General features: G+C 37.6%; 1 protein-coding gene and 1 pseudogene across 2 annotated transcripts; both read right to left on the bottom strand.

Annotated features, from left to right (window-relative positions):
- On the bottom strand, positions 1–23,840 carry LOC115679051 (probable fatty acyl-CoA reductase 4). Of its 2 annotated transcripts, none has more exons than XM_056303003.1 (10): positions 23,710–23,840; positions 23,325–23,428; positions 5,673–5,872; positions 5,478–5,578; positions 5,116–5,308; positions 4,778–4,948; positions 2,078–2,159; positions 1,151–1,417; positions 449–552; positions 1–337 (listed from the first exon to the last, which is right to left on the bottom strand). In XM_056303003.1, the coding sequence occupies exons 2-10, from the start codon at positions 23,382–23,384 to the stop codon at positions 166–168; spliced, it is 1,350 nt and encodes a 449-aa protein (XP_056158978.1). In that variant the 5' UTR covers positions 23,385–23,428; positions 23,710–23,840; the 3' UTR covers positions 1–165. The 2 variants fall into 2 exon arrangements, with proteins under 2 accessions (XP_056158978.1, XP_056158975.1); XM_056303000.1 differs by lacking the exons at positions 23,325–23,428; positions 23,710–23,840 and adding exons at positions 7,703–7,806; positions 8,065–8,217.
- Positions 17,080–22,005, bottom strand: LOC115680835 (probable fatty acyl-CoA reductase 5; annotated as a pseudogene).
- Positions 23,841–25,315: the final 1,475 nt, after the last annotated feature.

The following is a 25,315-nucleotide window of genomic DNA, read 5'->3' as shown; positions in this document are numbered from 1 at the left end:
TTTATTAAGAACGAGCTACCAATTGTTGATGACATTGATATTTGACTTGAAGGGAAAACTAAAAACGCATGCATGTTACATTATTTTGGTCCATTTCCATGTAATCATAGAGTACTAGATAATCAATTCATCACATCAACTTTTGCAAGTCCAAACTACTATACGTTAGAGCATTGCTCGCTTAAGCTTGAAGGCACTGCTGATTCCTGGCAAAAGGATTCTTTGGAAATAGTCCTCCCAATCGATATACCTTGGATCAAAGCGGAAGACACTTTCCAAGTCTACTCCATTCTCTATGGCCGTGGCTCTTAGAGCTTTTGTATTTGTTTCATCGAAACTGAGTTGATTCAGAAAAGGGAGAGAGGAAACAAGAACAAAATTTCATTAACGATTAAAATTCTCATTTAAGTGGATTAATTGGTGAGTCGATCACAAAAACGAGACTTACATGCCCTTGAATAATGTGTAAGGCCTATGGAGTTCTGCCACTCGCATTGCGATGTTGATATTCCTTTTCAGGTTAGCGTGCAAGCTTTTGGAATTATTATGTTCCTACAACAAATGATACAAAATGTCAACAAACTCATTCATATTGATAGACATGTGATGCGAACATCGAATCTTTCACCGTGAATATGCCTTTTTGCACTTCTGGCTTTTTAAGTTGCGATGCTTACCGAAGTAAACTATGTTTTGCACACAAACATTCCTTATTCATATGGTGAGAGAAACTAACTATGACACTTCTAGATCAGTGTAGATAAAAGCAGAATCGTCACGGGTGTGAAGGTTTTGTGTTAAACATTAAAAGAAAGCAAACTTTCGATATGTCATAAAAAGAGTAGGTAAAAATAAATCTGATTGTAGACTTGACGACTCACGGGTTTTCCCAGGCCATAATGGCCCAAACGACGCTTTTGGACCAGCTTAGGCAATGGTAATTGGTCATAAAGTCCGGCCAGATCCAAATATTTCTACATAATTTTTACTCTCATGGTCAACCTAGTAGCTCAATCCGGTATACGTTCCCATGATCAGTTTATCACTGCAAAAGTTACTATAAACACACTAAAGTAGAGAGTATTGCAGAAATTTCAAATGGCATATGAGATAGTGATGTGTTATCGTCAATTTGAGAAATGGGACAAACCTTTGACCGGAGAGTGTAATATTGGGTCAAGTGCTTTTGAAAGCTTTCCATGCTATCTACTAGGATAAGTTTACCAACTTTGACCAGTTTTCCATCCTCATCTGTCAACGGGTTGTCTGTGAAGTACTTGAGACTGAAGTCTCGAAAGTCGGAAAATCTCAGGGGATTACACATTGAGGAACCCACATGATAAACCATATATGAAGGTTGATTTGCATGCACCGCCATGGCCACAATCATGGCGTTTACCACCATATCAACCGGTATCTGCAAAAGAAGTTTTATGTAGTAAAACTTAAAGGCACCGAGAGCAGAGGCGAGGCTTGACATATAAATGCGCAAATTTGGGCAAGGTACTTAAATGAGAAAACCAGGTCAGGCTAGAATACTTCTATGTTAATTTTACGTTATATGTGTGGATTTGGGCAGTACATCATTTGGGTTTAAACCTTTGGGCTGCCCGCCCAATGATCACCTTTAATTGAGAACACACGATCCACCATTTGTTATACAAATATCGTTACCTCGCCATGGACATTATTAATAAGGATTCATCTCTTTTTCCCATCATTTCCCCTTTACTACGTATAGGGAGAGACTATGACCTGCATCTAGTATATTAGGGCCACCGGGGATGGATGATTTAACCTGTATACTCTAACCATGCTCCTAAGCTTTTTACTGCGCACTGTTCATGAACCTAGTGTTATGCTAGTCAAAGTATAGGTTGGTTATCGAAAACTGATGTTTGCCTTCTTAAATGAAAAATCCTAGCTTATGTCATGTTCCTAAAACACACACCTGTCAATTCTCGGATTCACTAAGCTAACATTAAGTATCTTCAATTCTCGGAGAAACTTTAATGTTTGATATTAAATCGAAATTGAAGATGCCACATGAATAACTGTTATGATAATTAGGTATTACCACGTCAAATATAGTGTCTGGATCACCAATGTAGGAGTTTATTTTTCCTCTCCCATAATTGATGGCGATGTTGTCGATGCCTCTGTGCAGTTAACATTCTCCATAAGAAAACAACTCACAAAAAAAGACTTGCTTCATATACTAATATAGTCATGAACTTTTGAAGTCTCACAATGTACAACTAATCAAAGAAAACATGTATGCATCGAACAAGCACAATGAAATGGCTTTGTCATTTGGGAAAATCATACCAAAGGTTCCAAACGTTTTATATGGTGTGCAATCGAATCATAAGTACGTCACAACAAGTGCAACTAAGCTCCAAGTCTTTTGAAATTTGTATAAGCATGTCCTAACATTGCCACATGTGGTGTGTAATTGATGGAAAATGGGAAAATTGTCAAAAAAGTCCTAAACCTATTGTACGGCGGTCAATTCAGTCCTAAACCTTTTAAGTTTGCCAATTTAGTCCTAAACCTTTTTAATTCTTGCCAATTCAGTCATTCCGGCCAATTTTAGCAGGCCGGCGCTGACGTGGCAATTTTTTATTATTTTTTTCAATTTTTTAATCTTTTTTAATCTTTTTTTTTCTGATTTCTTCCTCTGGCCGGTCCGGCCACCGGCGACCGGCGGCCGGCCAGAGGGGAGCGCCGGCGAGGTCGACCTTGCCGGCCTCGCTCAGTAGAGGCGAGGCCGACCTCGCCGTCGCCTGGGTCGCCACGGCGAGGTCGAGCCTTGCCAGATCTGGGCGAGGCTCGACCTCGCCGTCGCAACCCAGGCGCCGGCGAGGTCGGCCTCGCCTCTGCTGGGTGAGGCGGACCTCGACGTCGCCGGGGTCTCGACCTCGCCGTCGTGACCCAGGCGACGGAGAGGTCGGCCTCGCCGCTGCTGGGTGAGGCGAGGCTAGGCCGGCGAGGTTGACCTCGCCGGCCCTCCCCTCTGGCCGGCTGCCGGTGGCCGGTGGCCGGTGGCCGAACCGGCCAGAGGAAGAAATCAGAAAAAAAAAAAAAAGATTAAAAAATTGAAAAAAAATAATAAAAAATTGCCACGTCAGCGTTGGCCGGACAGCCGGCGCCGGCCTGCGGCCACGTCAGCACCGGCCAGCCAAAATTGGTCGGAAGGACTGAATTGGCAAACTTAAAAGGTTTAGGATTGAATTGGCCGCCGTACAATAGATTTAGGACTTTTTTGATACTTTTCCCGATGGAAAATCATAGCCCTCATCCCAATTGTTAGACATGATTTTCAGCAGAACATGAAATAAAAGTACTTTGTTGCGCATCGTGAGTGTAACTTAAATTATTATCATCAATTGAAAATATAACTTAAATTCCATGGAAAATTGGGTTAAAATCGATATCAAATTGAGAACCTAAAATCATCATTTTAATTATGAATTGAACCATGAAAGGAAACACTAAACCGAATATAGAATAAAAAAAACTAGATTATAATAGGCGACTGTAATTAGTTAATTGAAACTTTAATTGAGTTTTAAAAACTTGATTTGAGGCTTAATAACAAGATATATGCTTCTACTCAAAACATAATATATTTTCCATCGGTTTTACATAACATTTGAGTCTTATTTTTCAGTTGATTCTGAAATCAAGGCATATAGTTTTTTTTTTGGTCGAAAGGCATAGAGTTAATGGGCCACAAAAACCCTACATTTTTTTTTGTACAGGAGCGATGAAAGCATACTTAATTTGGTGAAAAAAATCCCATTACTTCAGCCAGTTAGACTCCATTGCATGAATTTCAAAATTTTAGCGATTGATTGCAATTTTAAAAATGTTCAGGACTTGACTGTTAGTATAATCTTCCTCACCATTTTGCTTTCAAAAGCGTTGATGAATTCATGCGAGGGGAAAATTACCAAAAAAATCATGAACGTATTGCATTTGTGTCAATTCAGTTATAAACCTTTCAATTTAGCCAATTAAAAATTAACCTTTTGACGATTTGCTAATTTAGTATTTATGGCCAATTTTGGCTGGAATTCGTTAACGTAAATGCCGATAAGACCCAATAGGACGTCCGGTACTGACGTGGATAATTTATATATATTTTTTAGATTTTATGAATTTTTATATTTTTATATTTTATTTTATTTGTTTTCCTAATCTTTTCTAGGAAGTCCGGTGAAGGTCGCCGGTCATAGGCGAGGGTTGTCTGACACTCGCCTATCCCAAGCAAGGGCCGACAACCCTTGCTGATCACTGGCAAGGACTGCGAAGCCCTCATCGGCAACAAGCGAGGATCGCGGCCCTCGCCTAGTCGATGAGGCGCTCGCCAATTCTGGGCTAGGAACGCGACCCTTGCTTGTGACTGGTGAGGGCCTAGCTTACAACTGGTGCGGCCCTAGTGAGGGTCATTGGCCCCCGCTGGGCTTAGAAGAAAAAAAAGGAAAATAAAAAAGAAAATAAAAAATTATTAAAAAATTCATAATTTTTTTTTAAAGTTGTCCACATCAACGCCGGCTATGCCATGTGGGATGACCAACGATCACGTTAGCCATTTCAGGTCAAAATTGGCTGAAATGACTAAATGGGCAAATTGTCAAAAGATTTAGGACTAAATTGATCAAATTAAAGGATTTAGAACTGAATTAGCATAAATACAATAGGTTTAAGACTTTTTTGGTAATTTTCTTTTTATGCGAGTGCACGAGCAAGAGGGAGACTTGTGTAGGATAACCTGAAAGGGAAGCCCTCGAGCCAACCAGGAAAAGGTTCTTTCAAGGTGCTGGTTATGATCGTTGGTCTTACAACAGCAAGCGATACATTCCAGTTCAGATGATGTCTCATCATCATTTCTCCCATTGCTTTTGTCAAAGTGTACGTGTTTGGCCAACCATGCAGCCTCGCCCTGCACATCAATATTTTGAACCGATAAGAAATGAGGATTAGTTTAGTATGTTCATGAAATTCATTTATAAAATTCTTTTGGTTAAAAAAATCCGGTTTTGACACTGGGGTCAAGTAGCATGATCATCAACCCTAGATATATACTTTACAATTTTAAATAAAGCAAACCTTTGCAGGCCCAACTTCTTCAAAGCAATGGTTATTTCCTCCTCTGAAGCATTCTCTTCTCGAAGCTCACTAATCAATCCTTCACTCAAGAGCTTTTCTTCATTGACGTCCAGTTTTCTTGATCCACTCATCGTCTCACCCATGCTAAATGCCTTTTCTGGTATAACTCCGCTCTTTTTGCCACATACATACGCTGAAATTGAATCATGTGTTTGGTTATCGATGAAATATGGTTAATGATAGCTATACTAATATGATCGGTCCGCTAGATTAGCTTACGAACTGATGTGACATGCTTTTACTGAGTGAAACGCAACAGAGTGAGGAAAATCGAGAACAACCGCAACGAGAAAATCACTCACCAGTTGATACATGGAGTAGCATCTTTATATTGACGCATCTTGTAGCAAATTCCGCAACATGCTTAGCTCCATACGTATTTATGGCTAGTGCAGTGTCATACCTACAAGAAAAAAAGCTTATAAAAATGGTTAAATACAAATCATGGAAATATTGAACGGATTCAAAACTAGCTAATCGATACATAAATAAGGTACCGATCATCAAATGTGGTAGTCGCGGCTGAATGGACTATGATATCGATTTCTCTCCACATCTCGGACCTCAAATAGGAGTCATTCAATCCCAAATTCTCACTTGAAATATCACCTGGAAGTGCATGTAACTTCTCCGGAATGGAGCCTAAGTTTGGTGCACATTTTTGCCTTAACACGTCGAATAACTTCTTCTCTATGAGCTGTTTGGGATGAGAAGCAAAAATTAGACAACATACACAACTTATATCACAATACCAATCGTATGACATCTAAAACGGTGGAGAGTGGAAATTTTATTTCATATATGTAAAGAAAAATTGTCTTTCAAATATTTCAGTCTTTCATTTAATGAAACCTAGAATTTGAAAATTTTATTGTTTTGACAGTATAATTGGTCAATGAAGACATTAGTATGTTCCTATATGAAGAGAACGATTCCACTGTTTCGTTTAAAATATACAGATTCTTTTCCACACTTACAAATTTTTGAAAGAGTTGGTAAGTGTCAAAAAATATCGGGAAAAAAAGTTATCGGTCACCTTCCTATTATTGGTAACTTGTTTGTGACTTATCCACATTTTTATGAAATTTCCAACTCTTTTATAGTGTACAAATTAACCGTGCTTTGGATGGAGGAGAGGTGAAACGGAGAGAGAAAAAAGAACTGGTGTAAAAGAAGCAAAAGCGAAGGGAAAAACCGAAACCAAACATGGGCGGGGACGCAAGCGCCGATGGCCCGATGGCGAAGAGGAAGCAGCTGAAGTCCCCAGCCCGGAGGCCAACACGGTGAGAGGATTGTACAAGCTGCCCCTCGTGATGTTAACCAGGAACGCGAAGAAGAACACGTTAACGATGTAGACCGAGGACTTGACAATCTTGCCCTAGAGTCCATGCCCCGACTCTAGAACCTCGTACACGAAGATCCATATCAGAGCTCCCGATCACACCCACATGAAGGAGAAGATGAAATTGTAAAACAGTATGCGAGTCGTCCCCATTGACGCGACCTTGACCTCTCTCTCTCTCTCTCTCTCTCTCTCTCTCTCTCTCTCTCTCTCTCTCTCTCTCCGATCTACGATTCAACAGTCTCTCTGTCTCCCTCTGGGTAGGGGCATGATATTGGTTCCTGTTATTTCCGGTTTGGAAGCTGACGCAGATGATGGCCAGAAAAAAAAAATTTCCAGAAAAGAAAACAAAAGGACGAAGATATTGTTGGAAAAAGCAGTGGGGCGCATGCGAACTTTCCCTGGTTCAACGAGCTGTCCAATAACTAAAAAAAAGGAGCCAAGAAGTAGATGAACAGAAGAAAGGGAGAAAAGAAAGAATAGAAATGGAAAAAAAATATTTTAGACGGCCGATGAGCCCGGAGTCTTATTTGAAATTAAATTGGTCAATTCAGGGTTTTATTTGAGATATGATCCATTCTATACTTTTTTTATATAAAAGAGTCCTATTTTATATTCTTATTTGTAAATTTCCCTTTGTTTTCCTTAACAAGAGAGTTCTGCATACAAAGAATAATGATTGTAACCTAGCAGTTACTTATCAAGTGAATAATAATAATTTTTTGCAAAATACTATTCATAAACTTTAAAAGGTACTAAGAGCATGTAGTCATGTGTCAGAATATAATGTGCATAGAAGGTAAAAGAAGTATTAGTGAGATTTAACGAATTGCATGTCGCAATTTATTTTTATTCAAAAAAAAAAGAAATTTTTTATTCCTCGTACCATTATAAAATAAAATAAAAAACAGCATGCGTAGCCGACATTTTCCGTTTCTTAATTCGATAAACATACTTCAAGGTCGACAAAAGAAAAATATTCCATATGCATTAAAATATAGGAAAACCCACGAGACGTTCCAAAAGTGACTTCTCATCATACATGTTAAACAATGGTAAGCACCATTTTGTCACTATCGAGGGATGTAATAGTAAAAGCTCAATCAAATGCTAAAATGAATAGAAAGCAAGAACCGATTTTATCATGCCACTCACAATTTAGGGTTTTGTCCGTAAGTTTATTACCTCTTCGTGCAACCGACATGCGGCTGATTGTTCATCTGCCGCTCTAATAAGGAGGAACATTTTCTTCACATTTGGTTGAATTCGGAGTATCTTCTCCACAAAAACTAAGTCAAAATAATAAATACAAACAAATACATGTCAATTGGAAACAAGATGACCTCTAATAGTGATGGCAACTAATAATATTTATGTGCGTCTCAAATAAATTATTTCAGAGAAAATAGATTGTAGTAACAAGAGAAATATACATTTTAACGAAGTAAGCTCATAACCTACACAGACAAAATGTGTGCATACGTTATACATACACATATACGTACATATGCTTTGTGTGTGTGGAGAAGGAGAGAGAGAAAGAGTACTCTTTGCTAGGAAGCCAGTGGCGCCAGTAACAAGTATGGTCTTGTTTTCTAGAAATTGGACTATATCTAGCCCCATTGCAAACGTACGTTGGATTAAACGAGTTTGAAGTGAGATAATTTGGAGGTAGTACTTTCTGCTGCGAAAGATTCGTCTTCTCATGCATCATTTATACTCTCGGTTATGGTGGCTGTCAATGTCATCATTCACTCGCACAATATTAATTTGATACTTGTTGCCATTAAATTACCTATTGATATGTCAATATCATTCCGGAAAACCTTATGAATAGAGCATGCACACGGCCTATCATAACAAGAATATGGAGAGCATTGATTTTTGACATTTTTAAAGTTTACTTTTCCTGCGTTAAAATCATATCATCCAAAAAGATGAAACTATCAAATGTAGGGATGGCACCTGTCTAGGTGGTGCGAGACTCTTCGTGGGGGAAGCGTTGATTGGACATCTTGTTTTACTATACCTAAAGTTCATTTGACTTTTGATGTCATACGCAGCGGGACTCTTCATGGGGAAGCGTTGATTGGACGTCTCTTTTTACTATACGTATAAAAGTCCGTTTGACTTTTGATGTCATACGCAGTTCAATCTAAGGCGGCGTCGAAAATGACGGATGCTTGTCCCACCACCCCGATCCATTTCCACATAATCACACGCAGTTCACAGTGCTGATTGGTGCACATCCAGACTAAGCTACCGCATCACCTGCATCATTGCTCGCTTGAGCTCAAAGGCTATTGAAATATTATCCCACCACTTAACAACGGGTTTTATATGCTCTTTATATATATATATATATATATATGTTGTTTCCATCCATCTAATAGTTTCAGTTTTTAGATTAAATTTTCTTATATGATATCAGATTCAGTACTATCCATTTTGAGTATGCGCGTCCACCCTAACTCTAGAAGAACATTGTTACAAATAATGCATTGATATTCTCTCAAACACCTGACTCAATTTTATTTCCAAATCAAGTATAGTTGATTTATCTCTCTAAATTGAGACGTGCGATCCTTCCATTACTAAACCTTTGAGCACGATGATTAAGGGCAATAAAACTGAATGATTAATGCATTGCACGCAAATTGGCCATTGAATCGAAGTTCACACGACCTTGAAGAATATATAATAAGGTCCATAGAGATCTGCCAATCGCATTGCCGCGTTGACCTTTTTATCCAGATCAGCATGGAAGCCATGGAAGAAGTTCCCGCCGACCATGGATTTAGCCACTTTTAGCACCTTCATCCAATATAATACCAAGTTACTCAGAAAGTGAAAAGAACACCTATTTCGCAGAATAAAGACTGATTAAAAATGATTTTGCCTATTCTAAATTTGTCCATGCGTTGAATTAAACTATTCTTATTGGATTTCGGAGATATGCATATCTATTTAATTGGGCTAACATGTGCATCGATGATCGATTCTTATAAGCCATATGTAGGGTTTAGAGAATGCGGAATTGTCCTACTCTTTTTATTGCTTCTAGTATATGCTTGATACATATGGTATATGATTCTTTATGATTTTCATTGTAAACATTGTGGAAGTTTCTTTACTAGATTGTGTTGTCAAATTTATGGATGTCTAGCTTCGTAGCATCGAGTTTTTTTCTAGGTCGAAATAAGTCATGGGTATTGGTAACATGTGTTTCATTTGGTGGAAAAAATGCTGCTTGATCTATAATCTTTCAGGACATAAATTAACATGGTATATTCCAACTAAGATTTATTGTGATGCATTGAACGGTATTCATTCGGTGTCTCTGCTATTTTGTTGATTTGATAGCTTAGAAAATTCATAAGAAGCTATAGTCACGAGCATTATGTGGAGAGGTTACTTTAAAAAAAACATTTTATATAATGGATATCCAGTTGTATTAGAATATAATGATGATAATTGAATTTTAGATTTTGATGAGACAAAATCCACTAGTGGATATGTGTTCACCCTTGGTAAAGGTGTCGTAACTTGAAAAGTAAACAAAATTGTGGGTGAAATGACAATTCTGCTAAAACAGTACTCGACCTGGTTGAAGCAAATGATTTTGATAACGTAATTACCGTGATCATTTCTCAAGCAAATATTGTGGCAAATGCAAAAGAAAGAGTGGTAGACTCAGGTGCAACCAAACATATATGTAAAAATAGAATGTTTTATCCTCTTACACTCTAGCAGGGGAAGGAGAAGAAAATATTTATCTTGGTGATTCGAGAACCATTCAAGTTCTTGGGAATGGGAATTAAACCAACACCTTAGGCCACTATTCAAGTGGAGAGCATTATGTGGAGAGGTTACGTGTCTATGCATTGTGATTACCAAGTGGCAGTAGCCATTACAAAGCGACAATAGTCATTGAAAAATAATGAAACATTCAATGGTAAAAAGAGACACATTTGGTTGAAACGTGATATTATTAGATATTTAGGATATTTTTTAATATTTTGTAATTCTCTAAGATAGCTAATTTCATTTCCTATGCCTATTGTTCGGGTATAAATACTCTCCTCTAATAACTTGTAATGTTAAGCCAATTGAGTAAAGATGTAGTCTTTACTGATTATCTCTCCCTCTCTTTTGAAGATCCTAGAATATTTATATGGAAAATATTTTCCTAAAAAATGATCGCTTATATCGCTTGAAATAATTAATCAATTGAAACTGTTTCATTATCGACAATAATTTATGTCTAAACACCGTGGACGATGAAAATATTTTTCGTTCATTCATTTTTTTAGGCGATACAACGGTCACTTTTAGGAAAATATTTTCTGAATCATTTATTTTTCGCGAAATAAATGGACTCTTAATTCGTTCATATTTGTCACCGTGTTAAGGTCGAGGGGATGAGACGATGATGGGACTTTTTTTTTTGGTCGAAATGCTGATGGGACTTTGATTAGCAAACAATTAATGCATAACTGCATTTCATTAATTAAAAGGTTAATGCCGAGAAAAATCTCGAACTGGTACAACTATGACAAATTTTCCCTTCGTTAGTTTTTGTTAAATTTTACCATCAAATTGCTGAGTTTGATTACATGTGGCAGTAAACGGGTGTACCAGTTTGGGGTTTAATCCTTACGTTTGTCATAAGTTTACCAATTTGTGATTTTTTGTGGTATTAATCCAATTTAATGGATGGTAAATTTATCACAAATGTACCAGTTTGGGATTTTTGGTGGTCAAAAAATTAATTTGGGGTAAATTTATTATAAGTGTACCAGTTTGGGGTTTTTGGTGGTCAAAAAATTAGTTTGGGTAAATTTATTACAAGTGTACCAATTTGGGGTTTTTCATGGTATTAATCCATAATTAAACACTGCACAGTCCCACTAATTTTATCCTTGGGGAAACGTGGTTGATTGAAGTTCTCAAATGATCGATCTATATGTTTCAGTCATGCAATTAATCAAATAATAAACGAGATTGACTCTATGATGTATAGCCATCGATCTCGAAATCGTATTAACTATTGGACTTGTCTAACAAGTGGTTCCAAGAATTTCTTAATTTTGTAATATTGCATGTCATTATTAAAGCAAAGAGTTGGTTGAATTTTAATTAATTAGCTTTAAGTAGTATCTTTTGGTGGTACTCTAGGTCTACTTCCAGTAGATTGCACACATTGTGTGGGATGACGAACGACAATACGATGCAATTTGTTGTTCGGACCAGTACGATGTCTTTATCATCGGATCGGAACCGCATGTCTAACTAACTCTTTTTTTTTAGTCGGCAAAAACTCATTTCATTTTATAGAGATAAACTAAATGAGTACATCATTTGAGATTCTTTACTGGTTTGTCTTCGTCCAACTTTCATGTTGTTTGGAGTTCCCTTTCGCCTAAAAGCGTAGAGGCCAAGCAGCTGGGCATCAGATATTGGTTATTTAGAGGTCTGCCTGAGGAAGATTTTGATGAGGAGTTTTTCATTGTCGACTTTCAAGACTATTGGCATTAGGTATTTTTTTTATCTCATTCTTTTGGTTTACTCACATGATTTACTGCACTTGTCTTCATAATGATGTATTCTTGTTATACTCGGTGGTATTGTGACTTGTATTTACGATCGTAACTCATTCCTTTTTTAGCTGTCCATATGGTGACTTGAGCATATGGGAGAAAGATGCTACCTGATGATGAGAGTTTTATGTAGTAAATGGAGAACAACAACGCTGTCGTCAATGGTCGAATTGCCAAGATAAAGTCCTCAATTGTTGCTGCTTTATTGCTATGAGATTCACTGATGATGTTGCTGCTTTGTTGCTGGTTAATCTGCTGCTTCTTTTGGTGCTACTCTGTTTTGTGATATAGCTTGGTGATCTTAATTCTGGGACAATTGTGTCATCACTGGGTTGTCTTAAATTCCTTTGTAAACTTTGAGGAGTTAGTTGGGATTTTTGAGGTTCTTGAAGAAGCTATTTTGTATAAACTCTTAAGGACATGTAGTAAAGATTTATTTTTGAGGAAATGCAAGTTGGGCTTTCATCAAGCCCAATTTATTAAGCTCTCGTATATATTTAACCCAAAACTAAGTTCGAATCCGTTTCATGATTTATGGATGGCCCAAGCCTGACTTTCTGCACCACCTCAAATGCTCATCCATAACTTGACCCTCGAGCTCCCTCACTGACTCCACAAACCGGCCCACAGAGTTGCCCATTCTTCAAAAGTAACAATATAATGAGAAAATTGGCTAAGAATATATTTCGGGTCGGGTATGGGTCAATATATTTGCATTGCAAATAAACGGGTCAAATGAGTCAAATCATTTTCGATCCAATCCGCCCATTTGACGGGCCTAGACCCAACCCACCTTTATGACTCTCTCTTGCCCTCAATTTGGGATTCATTTTTCCTAATTCATTTAAATATGGAAGTATTTTAGTAATATAGGTCGGTTCGGGTATGTATTGGGTATGGGTCACTAGATTTTGATTACATGAAAATGAGTCAAAACAAGTTAAATGGCTCAATTTGGACAAGATCATTTTCGACCCGACTCGCCCGTTTGACGGGTCTAGCAACGGGGGTGGAGGAGACAAGGAGAAGGATGAGAAAGTGTGGTGTTGTTGTGCCCGTGAGATTAGGGTTAGGATTTTTTTTTTTTGGGATGTCTCTCCACCAATAAAAATTACAAAACGGTAGTTTCAGTTTGGGTACTGTACGGTTTGGGTCACAAATATATATCCGAGTTTGGTTCGGTTCGGGTATTGGTGGAACCCAAATCGAACCGACCTTCATCCAAAATAATACCTAGCTGGCCATAGTATCAAACATAAAATAAGAAATACGTGGTCTCTAGGTTTCTTTTAGTGAGTTACGCAGTGTTGTTTCATATTGTTTCTCGAGAAACAAAATCGATTTTCCACCTCATCTCTTCGAACCTAATTTATATAATACAAGATTTAAACCTGCGGGCCCCAAATTTTGTGGGAGTTGATTCCTGGGGTAGATGGAACTGAAAAATGCAGTCCTTATTTGACGTCACTTGATCTGTTACTTGTTTTCGTTGAGGATGTAAATTGAAGTGAACACAAAAACTCAATCATGGATCACCAGACGACGAGATCGTCACCTAGTTTCAAAGCGCCAATCACCAGGGACATGAGAAAAAAGGAGGAGCTTCAAAGTAACAAATCACACCCTTGAAGAAAATAGAGCACAAACAAAAGAATAAATGGCTTTTGTCTTCAGCTGTAGATTAACAAAAACAGCAAATACATTGGATTGATCGACCCCGTTCCATTAGCCAATCAAACGATTTGTGAATACAATTGTGACGCCCCAGAACGTCACGCGCGACACGTACCAATTAGTATTATTAATAAATTGACCAGCAGAAAACAAAGCCTAGACATGAATATCACATAAATTTAGTCAAAATATTTTTTTCTTCTCATTAATAAACCCTTGTCAAATTTACAACTCAGACAAAGCATTAAACAAGTACAAAAACAAAACTGGGTAGGTCGGGTTGCCTATCTCCAACTAGAACCTTCATCCAAAAGTCTGCCTAAAGTCCGAAGCTGTCACGGGTCGATCACTTCACCCTCCGCCGCGGAACCACCATCGTCTAGGTCAAAGCCCTCAACGGGCCAATCAACTCGCCCTCCAAGTTGAAATACCAAGCAACAAAAAGATAAGAAACCCATTCCTAAGCCCCACATCAACCCATATCGTAGAACTACACTTAGTATATACAAAAAAGCTCCGGCGCAAACACATCCTCATAAACAGCATCAAATGAACAGAACTCCAAAACGTAGGGCTGTGAAACATCCATCCTACATATCTGAAAAAATGATGGAATGAGCCGAAGCCCAAAAATGAAATCTCTAGTTTTAAGTTAGGAAAATCAGCTTACCACTACCCCTGGCTCTCGAACACATACGCATGCATAGCAAACGATACGCATAGAACTTGAATGCAAGTTATACCTTTTCCGTCCTGGATGTGCCGCAAAATCTGAATAATGCAACATACCATGATATTTTCACTTACCGCAAGCATGATGTAAAACATTTATGCTCATTCGATTAGATTCATTACTTCATCCTCCCGAACACTCCCGGGCATCCCGACCAACGGGGCATCCCAACTCCGAGGCATCCCGGCACACACCCGGGCATCCCGACCAACGAGGCATCTCGACTCCCGAGGCATCCCGAAATACTCCGGGCATCCCGACCAACGGGGCATCCCGACACACGGGGCATCATCACACACCACTAAATGGGCGACGGAATTAATATTATTCCTATGCAAGTCATGACAACCAAGTATTTGTATGCAAAAGTCCGCTTGGCCTGTCCCCATACCGAGCCATCACGGTTTTTGTACTTTAAAGCCATGAAATGCATCATCCGAGCAATTTAAACATGAAACAATACATTTCAAACTCGCAGAGCAACTCACCATAAGCAATTTGGGGTTCGAAGCAAATTCGAGTCATCGAAGCAAGTTCGGACTCAGAATGATTCGACTCGTGTGGATTCGACTCAGTAAATTCGACTCGTAACCTAATCTCACTCAAAAGTAAATTCGGATCAGGGCGGGTTCAGACTGAAGAAATTCGACTCGAACCTAATCTCGACTCAAAAGTAAATTCGAACAATAAAGTCCGAATCGCTTTATAAGTAAGTCCGAACAAGAACCTAAACAGTAATTATGAACAAGAAAATCTGAATAGTAAATCGAACAAGAAAATCTGATGAACAAGAAAATCGAACAAGAAAATCTGAATAGTAAGTATGAACGGTAAAATCGAGCAAAGAAAAAGTCTAAGCAATTTTAAAAGTAGAGTCCGAACCGCAAAGTCCTGGATGTTAAATCAAGGTAAAGTCCGAAAGTAAAGTCTCAAAGGTAAAGTATGAAGTTAAAGTCCAAAAGTAAAATCAATATTTTTCAAAAGTGGATGTAAACCAGATTTTGATAGCAAAGTCCGAGAGGTTCAAAAGTACACGTAACCAGATTTTGATAACAAAGTCTTAGCAGTTTCAAGGTACACAAAACCAAATTTTGAGGATTAAAAATCTGCCCAGCTTTCAAAAATAAACAAAAACATCCCTTGGAGAATCAAATAAACATCATCGCACTTTGAGTATCACAATAAACATAATCATCACTTTGAGTAAAACGATTTTCTACCCTTTTAAACATACATAAACCAATAGTAAGAACCCAACAATCACCTCAAAATTTACACTTACTCATTCCGATTTAATCGTTCCGCTTGCCGATATTATCGCCATACTTTAAGGAAACAAATCACATCCATTTGAACTTGCACAGAACCAAAAAACAGATTCAACCATCATCACAACCTCACTATTGCACCTCAAAATAACCTTTCTCAAGCAACCAAGTTGCAAGTGCCAAGTAGATTTACTTAGCTTAAACCTAGAATTTTCACTTACCTTGAACAGAATCTGAACACCCCAAAGGTTAAAACTCTTCCGGAAATTTTGGATCGGTGATGGCGAGAGTAGAAAGTGAAGGAGAGAGTATGGGTTTGGGTGAAAATGATCTTCGGTAATTACCTGCAAAAGTGAAAACAGAGAGGTATTCGAAGGGTGGGTAAATTCATTGTATTCACAGTGGCATCTTATCTCTTCATCAAGGCCAGGTGGAAGAAATCAGCAGCTTAATCGTAGGAGTATTGGCCAAGGGAAATGATTACCCAAGGCTTAGGTGTCTAGCCCAAGGGGACAAATGGCATTCGGTCAACTCTTCTTCAACAGCCACGTGAGGGAAATAAGAGTCCAGAGGATATTTTTGAGCAGATTTCTTCCCTCTTTTTCTTACGGCAATAACCTTACTTAACTAAGATAAAACAATAATAATAATAATAATGCCCACTAATTACCAAGACGACGGTAATCTAATTAATACCGCACTACGATTAACGCACACGACAACGTCTAAATATGAAACACGTCGGACTCGGTACGATTACGTATCCGAATCCGCGCTTCGAAATACGATCCAACGAAAATTCCTACGCGTCCACACGAATACTAACTCGAAAATAATACTTAGCTTTAAATCTAAGTATCATTTTCAAACATAGAAATTTCTAACGTCACAAACATATAATTACGAAATTTCCGGATGTCACAACAATAGTTAAATCAAATTAGTTTAGACCATGAAATTCGAGGACCTATCAAAGCATTTCAAGCACTCCACCGGTTAATTTTAGGCCCAAGAAACATCTTGCAAGCTCCAATGGTCAAGTCTAGACCTTTGGCCTATGTAGATGGCTCTGACCCAAAGCAATTGCACCAATTCTAGGATTTCCTTTTTCCAAGAGAATCACTAGCTAACTCGCTATTCATAGAAGTTAGTAGTACAATTTTCAAATGAAGCAATGCATTGAGGAAGAGATCCAAAGGCATGAAAAATTATTAAGAGTGAGCTTCCAATTATTAATGGCATTGGTATCTGACATGAAAGGAAAACTAATAACACATGCATGTTACATTGTTGTGGTCCATTTCCACATAATTGTAGAGTACTAGATAATCAATCCACTACAATAACTGATGCATGTCCAAACTACTATATTTTAAAGCATTGCTCGCTTAAGTTTGAAGATACCGGTGATTCCTGTCAAATGAATTCTTTGGAAATAGTCCTCCCAATCGATGTACCTTGGATCAAAGCAAAAGACGCTTTCCAAGTCTATTCCATTCTCTATGGCCGTGGCTCTTAAAGCTTTTGTATTCATATCGTCGAAGCTGAGTCGGTTCGGGAAAAAAGGAAAGAGAATACAAAAACGAGATTTTGTTAACGATTATTGTTCTCATTTTGTACGTGGCCACATCATTGTATGCCATGATTTTAAGTGGATTAATTAGTGATTCAATCACAAAATGGAGACTTACATTCCCTTGAATAATGAGGAAGGTCTATAGAGTTCTACCACTCGAATTGCGATGTTAATATTCCTTTTCAAGTCACCATGCAAGCTCTGGAAACTATTTTGTTCCTACAACAAACAACAAAAAATGTTAAGAAATTCATTCATATCGACAGACATGTGATGCGAACCTCGGATCTTTCACTATGACTATGTCTTTTTAAACATTAAATGAAAGCAAACTTTCAAATGTCGCAAAGAGTAGATAAAAGTAGATCTGACGATGGACTTGACAGCCTATGGGTCTGCCCGGGCCACAATGGCTTGAAGGGGACTTTTGGGCCGGCTTGGGGAATGCTATTTAGCCGTAAAGCCCAGTTTGATCCAAATACTTTCTACATATTTTTTTCGTTTATAGACAAGCCTAGTCAATAAATTAGGGTCGAGCAAATGCCTTTGCCTGGCCTGCGCACCCATTATTAGTTTATCACAGCAAAAGTTACTATAAAAACACTAAGGTAGAGAGTGTTGCAAAAATTTCAGATGGCATGTGAGATATTGATATGTGATCGTCAATTTGAGTCAATGGAACAAACCTTTGGTCGGAGAGTGTAATATTGGGTCAGGTGCTTTTGAAAGCTTTCCACGTTATCTAGTAGGATAAGCTTACCAACTTTGACCAGTTTTCCATTCTCATTTGTCAGAGGATTGTCTGTGAAGTACTTGAGCATGCAGTCTTCAAAGTCTGCAAATCTGAGGGGATTACTCATTGAGGAACCCACATGATAAATCATATAAGAAGATTGATTTGCATGTACTGCCATGGCCACAATCATGGCATTTACCACCATATCAGCTGGTATCTGCACAAAAAAAAAAAGGTTTCATATATTAAAACCTAAATGCACCGGGAGCAAAGACGATCATCAGGACGTGCGCCCCACTTGGTCAACCCAGTATGAAAGGTAAATGGATATACTTGGGCAACGTGCTTAGATGGAAAAATCCGGTCATGTCAGAATATTTCTATATGAATTCTATGTTATATGTGGGGATATGGGCAATACAATAGACCTGATCTTCGGGGCGCCTAGCGAGAGAGTATGGCTTGCACCTAGTATTATAGGGGTACTAGGGAAGGATGATTTAACCTATATATTCTGCCTATCCCTTAACTCTCATTTTAGTAAAAGGAAGATTGAATTTGAAATGGCATTTATCTTCTCATTGATTTCTATGATGGGTGTTAAGGATAATAATGCATAACTCGTTCAAATTCAAAATATTTTGAATTAGTCCATTCTTATCGCAATTAGTTATTACTATACCCTCAAGCAGTATGTGAGATTTTGTGGGAGCACTGCTAACCGTTTTAAAAGTTTTAGATGTTAGATAAGACATGGTGTAGGCTAGAATGTGACCTAAGTGCTATGATATCATGTGAGATTTTGTGAGACCGCTGCCAACTGTTTTAAAAGCTGAAACTATTAGATGAAGGCATGGATTAATATTTAATTGTTCTAACACTGTATACTCCTAAGCTTTTGACTACTCGTTATTTATGAAGCAAGTGTTATGCGAGTCAAAGTATAGGTTGATTATCCAATTATGATGTTTGCCTTTTTACATGAAAAATCCTAGCTATGTCATGTTGCTAAAACATTTACATGTCAATTCACTAAGCTAACATTAAGGATCTTCCATTCTATGTGATATAGTCCCGAAAAAGAAACTTAGCTGATTGATATTTTTGCATGACAACATTCCAAAATTGAAGAAGCCACGTAAATAACTGATGTGATAATTAGGTATTACCGGGTCGAGTATAGTGTCTGAATCGGCAACAAAGGAGTTTAGTTTACCTCTCCCATAGTTGATGGTGACGTTATCGATGGTTCTGTGGAGTTAACATTCTCCATAAGAAAAAAATTTACAAACAGAAAAGAGATTACTTCATTTACTAGTATAGCTATGAATTTCTGAAGTCTTACGATATACAACTAATCAAAGAAAACAAGTATGTATCGAACAAGTACAATCAAATGGCTTTACCATTCGGGAAAATCACACCAAAAGTTCCATTAATTTTACACAGGGTGCAATCGAGTCATGAGCACATTTCAACAAGTTCAACTAACTCTAAGTCTTTTGAAATCCATACAATCATATCATAACATAGCCACGTGTGGTGTGTAATTGCTGGAAAATTGGATCCCTCGTCAAGTTACTAGACATGATTTTCAGCAAAACATGAAAAAAAGGTTTCGGTTGTGCATCGAGTGTGAATTCATTATGAGTATCAATTGAAAATAAACTTAAATGTTAAATCGAGTGATAGTCGATGTAAAACTGAAAAGATAAAATCAACCCTTTAATCTCGAATTGAGTCGTAAAAAAACTAATGAAATGTTCAAATAACCATCCATAGATATCCAAACTGAGTAGTATAACAAGACATATGAGTTTAATTTAAATTTAAAAAAATCAGAATCAATAATTTTGAAGCAATAAATTCGGGTTACCAAAAGACTAGATTTCAAAATCTAATTCCAATTCAATGAATGAAATCATGAACAAAAATCTAACTCGAATAAAAAAATCTCTGATTCATTATCGGTGCTTACAATTGGTCAGTTGAAACTTTGACTGAGCTTTAGTGATTCGATATGAGACTTAATAATGGATTTAGGCTTTTTTTTTTTTTTTGGTCGGTGGATTTAGGCTTTTACTTAGAACATAATATATTTTCCTTCGATTTCATATAACATATGAGTCTTATTTTTCACTTGATTCTGATTTTCACAGCATACAGATAACGGTCAAGAAGAAACCTATTGTTTTGTACAGGTATAATGAAACCATGGTTAATTTTGTGAAAAAATCCCATTATTCCAACCGGATAGACTTAGATTGCACGAATTTCAAAGTTCAAGGACTTAATTGCACTTTCCATGCAAAACATTTGAAATTGGTAGTGTAACTTTCTTCACCATTTTGCTTTCAAAAGGACCAGTGAATTTATGACAGTGGGCGAGCAAGAGGCAGAATTGTGAAGGATGATAACCTGAAGGGGAAACCCTCGAGCCAACCAGGAAAAGGTTCTCTGTTGGTGCTGGTTATGATGGTTGGTCTTACAACAGCCAGTGATACATTCCAGTTGAGATGATGCCTCATCATCATTTCTCCCATTGCTTTCGTTAAAGTGTACGTGTATGGCCAACCATGCAGCCTCGCCCTGCAATAAGAAATGACGGTTATTTCCCTATGTGAAATTTTCTTTATTATATTCCCTTGGTTTAACGATCAGGTGGGGGTCAGGATCGATTTTCGTACACAGCGACGAGTCCACCTCCTCAGCATTCTTAAAGGCGTGCTCCCTCCTAGCGGCTTAGTGCCTTTAGGATTTTATTTCATTGGGTGCTCTCAACAAGACGTTGATCCAAGACCATAAAGAGAGGAGCAAACTCTATTGCCATCTAACCAACTCCTTGTTGGTAAATTGATTCATGTACATTAAACAACTTCGATTATTATGGTTCAAATTATTAAATCTCGAGATTGTTTTATAATTAAAGTATTACTTACGTACTCCCTTTTCAAAAAGGAAAAAAAAAAATCTGATTTTGAGACCGTTGTCAAAGTACATGATCATCAAGCTTAGTCATGTATTTTACAATTATATATAAAGCAAACCTCTGCAGGCCCAAGTTCTTCAAAGCATTGGTGATTGTCTCCTCTGAAGCATTCTTTTCTCGAAGCTCTCTAATCAATTCTTCACTTAAGAGCTTTTCTTCATTGATGTCCAGTTTATTTGATCCGCCGACCATCTCACCCATGCTAAATGCCTTTACTGGTATAACTCCGCTTTTTTCGCCAAATACGTATGCTGAAATTGAATCGTACGTACGGTTATCGATGAAATATGGTCGATGCTAGATCTACTAATATGATGGATCCACTAGATTAGCTTTAAGAATTGATGTGACATGCTTTTATTGAGTGAAACGCAATAGAGTCAAGAAAATCGAGAACAACCGCAGCGAGGATAATCACTCACCAGGTGATACGTGGAGTAGCATCTTTATATTGACTCATCTTGCAGCGAATTCTGCAACATGCTTAGCTCCATACGTATTAATGGCTAGTGCATTGTCATACCTACAAGAAAAAAAAATTACAAAAATAGTTAAATACGAATCATTAATCGCAAAAAATTGAACGGGTTCAAAACTAGCTATTTGATACATATATAAGGTACCGATCATCAAATGTGGTAGTCACGGCCGAATGGACTATGATATCGATTTCTCTCCACATCATAGACCTCAAATAGGAGTCATTTACTCCCAAATTCCCACTTGAAACATCACCTGGAATTGTACGTAACTTCTCTACAATGGAGCCTAAGTTTGGTGCACAATTTTGCCTTAAAACGTCATATAACTTCTTCTCTATGAGCAGTTTGGGATGAGATGCAAAAATTAGACAACATACACAACTTATATCACAAAACCAATTGTGTGACATCTAAAACAATGGAGAGCGGAAATTTTATTTCATTTATGTAAAGAAAAATTGTTTTTCAATTATTGCAGTCTTTCATTTAATGAAACGTAGAAATTGAAAATTTTAATGTTTTTACGGCAATATTGGTTGTTGAAGACGTTAATATGTTCCTATATGAAGAGAACAATTCCGGTGTTTCGTTTAAAAAATACGGATTCTTCACACTTGCAAATTTTTGAAAGAGTTGGTAAGTGTCAAAAAAATATTGAGAAAAAAAAGTTACCGGTCACATTTCCATTACCAGTAACTTGTTTGTAACTTACCTACATTTTTAAGAAATTTCCAACTTTTTTTTTAGTATGCAAATTATCGACTTTTCTTATCTTTTATTAACTTTCATTTGTCTTGGGGAAAAATTCAAATAAGTGCCTAAAATGAAATTATTCCTTGCTTCTTCGTTGTGGCGAGGACCCTCTCCCGGAGCTATAGCAACCCATGCCCCCCTAGTCCACGCCTCGTCGCCGCTCCTTTCTCTCTCTCCCCATCGGACCCAAGTCAGCTAGGGGTGAGGCCGCGATCTCAAAAAAAAGTCTAATCCTCTTGTTTTTCTTAACAACAGAGTTATGCATACAAGGAATGATGATCGTAACCTAGCACTCCTGTTACTTGCCAAGCAAATAATCTATGCCCTAAGCTGGTACACCCGTTAACTACCACGTGTCATCCAACTTAAGAATTTGACAGTAAAATTTAACGGAAACTAACAGAGGCTAAATTTGTCACAAGTGTATCAGTTTGGGATTTTTAGGGATCAAAAAATTAATTTTGGGTAAATTTGTTACGGGTGTACCAGTTTAGGGTTTTTTGTAGTATTAACCCCAAACTTTAAAGGTACTAAGAGCATGTAGTCATGTGTTAGAAGATACTGTGCATAGCAAGGTAAAAGAAGTATCAGTGAGATTTAACGAATCACATGTGGCAGTTTATTTTTATTCGAGCAAAAAAGAAAAAAAGAGAACATATTTATTACTCGTACCATTATAAATATTAAAAAAAAAAAAACACAGCATGCGTAGCCGACATTTTCCACTTCTTAATTCAATAGACATACTTCCAAGTCGACCATAGAAAAATATTGAATATTCCATATGCATTAAAATATAAGGAAACCCATGACTTCTCATCGTATATGTTAAATTTCGACCAAAAAAGTCATTTATGTTAAAACAATGGTAAGCACCATTCTGTCGCTGTCGAAGATATAATTGTAAAAGCCTAATCAAATGCAAAAAGAATAGAAAACAAGAACCGGCTTTATCATGCCAATCACAATTTAGGGTTTTGTCCATAAGTCTATTACCTCTTCGTGCAACCGACGTGCTGCTGACTGCTCATCCGCGGCTCTAATAAGTAGGAACATTTTCTTCACATTTGGTTGAATTCGGGGTATCTTCTCCACAAAAACTAAGTCAAAATAATAAATACAAACAAATACATGTCAATTGGAAACAAGACGATATCTAATAGTAATGGCAATTAGGAATATATAGGTGCGTCTCAAATAAATTATTTCAAAGAAAACATATCGTAGTAATGAGAGAAATATACACTAGAATGATGCATGCTTATAACGCATGCACACACATGCTTATAACCCGCACAGCGTGTGTGTGCATGCGTTATACGTACACATATACATACATATGTTGTCTGTGTGTGTGGAGAGAGAGAGAGAGAGAGAGTACTTTTTGCTAGGAAGCCGGTGGCGCCAGTAACAAGTATGGTCTTGTTTTATAGAAATTGGACTATATCTAACCCCATTGCAAACGTACTTTGGATTAAACGAGTTTGATGTGAGAGATAATTTGGAGGTAGTACTTTCTACGGCAAAAGATTCATCTTCTGATGCATCATATATACCCTCGGTCATGGTGGCTGTCAATGTAATCATGCAATTGCACAATATTAATTTGATACTCGTTGCCATTTTAAATTACCTATTGATATGTCAATGTCATTCCGGAAAACCTCATGAATAGAGTATATACATGGCCTATTATAACAAGAAAATGGAAAGCTTTGATTTTTGACATGTTTAAAGTTTATTTCTCTCCCATGTTAAACACCATATCATCCAAAAAGATGAAACTATCAAATGTAGGATGGTACATGTCTAGGTGGTGCGAGACTCTTCACGGGGAAGCTTTAATTGAACATCTTTTTCTTACTACAGGTTAATATCACGAAAAACTATAAATCGATAGAACTATGACAAATTTGTCCCAAGCTAATTTTTGGGTAACAAAAAATCTCAAACTGGTATATTTGTGACAAATTTACCCCAAATTTATAAGGATTTCCACGTGGACTTGCTATAGTGTCCTCCAGCTTAGCAATTTCACAGTAAAATTTGACGGTAGCTAATATGTCACGAGTGTACCAATTTAAAGTTTTTTGTTACCCAAAATTAGTTCGGGATAAACTCTGTCGCAAGTACACCAATTTGGGATTTTTGGTTACCCAAAAATTAGTTTCGGTAAATTTATCACAGATGTACCAGTTTTGGATTTTTCATGATATTAACTTTTACTACACGTATAAAGTCCATTTGACTTTCGATGTCATTCGCAATTCAATCTAAGGTAAAAAATCACGTATGCTTGTCACGCCACCCTAATCCATTTCCACATAATCAAACGCATGCACATCCAAACTAAGCTATCATATCACTTGCATCATCGCTCGCTTGAGCTTGAAGGCCATTAAAATTTTGTCCCACATCGATTGACAATGGGTCCAATATGCTCTTTATATTCATGAGGTCTCCCTCCACCTAATAACTTATACTTTTGAATTGGACTTTCTAACACGGTATCAAAACCAGTGCTATCTATCTCATGTATGTGTGTTCACCCCAACTCCAGTTTAACGTTATTATAAATAATGCACGAAAAAGTGTCAGATAAGTCCTAAACATTTTGGTCTCGTGCCAATTTATTCCTTCCGACTAATTTTGGCCGGATATTGCTAACGCGGACGCCGGCCGGCTCACGTGGCACCACCAGCGCTGACGAAGACAATTTTTAATAAAATTTTAATATATTTTTTATTTATTTATTTTTCTTTTTTCTTCTTTTTTTTTTCCTTTCTTCATCCTTTTGTCGGTGATCGGCCACCAACCATGGCCGAGCGGGCTAGCCTCACTTGGTCTGGTCCCCTTCGCTCGCCACGGGTGAGGCCCAACCAGGCAAGGGCGAACCCCGGCTAGAGCTCTCCTCACCCAGGCCAGGGCAGCCTCGCCGCGCAAAGGTGACGCCCGACGAAGGCCGGCCTCACCAAATCCTGCGAGGG

The sequence above is a fragment of the Syzygium oleosum genome, unplaced genomic scaffold (genome assembly GCF_021117445.2).
Source record: "Syzygium oleosum isolate NSW1041296 unplaced genomic scaffold, Sole_v2.1 Sole_v2.01, whole genome shotgun sequence".
Classification (NCBI taxonomy): Eukaryota; Viridiplantae; Streptophyta; class Magnoliopsida; order Myrtales; family Myrtaceae; genus Syzygium; species Syzygium oleosum.
Note: the sequence above shows the minus strand (reverse complement) of the source record. Positions and strands in the feature narration are given on the sequence as shown.

Coding starts and splice junctions, on each gene's coding strand:
- LOC115679051 (XM_056303000.1), bottom strand. CDS start 8,140: ATGGGGCTAGATATAGTCCAATTTCTAGAAAACAAGACCATACTTGTT. Junction 7,807..8,064: donor CACTGGCTTCCTAGCAAAGA/GTACTCTTTCTC, acceptor ATTTTGACTTAG/TTTTTGTGGAGAAGATACTC. Junction 5,873..7,702: donor CATGTCGGTTGCACGAAGAG/GTAATAAACTTA, acceptor CATCCCAAACAG/CTCATAGAGAAGAAGTTATT.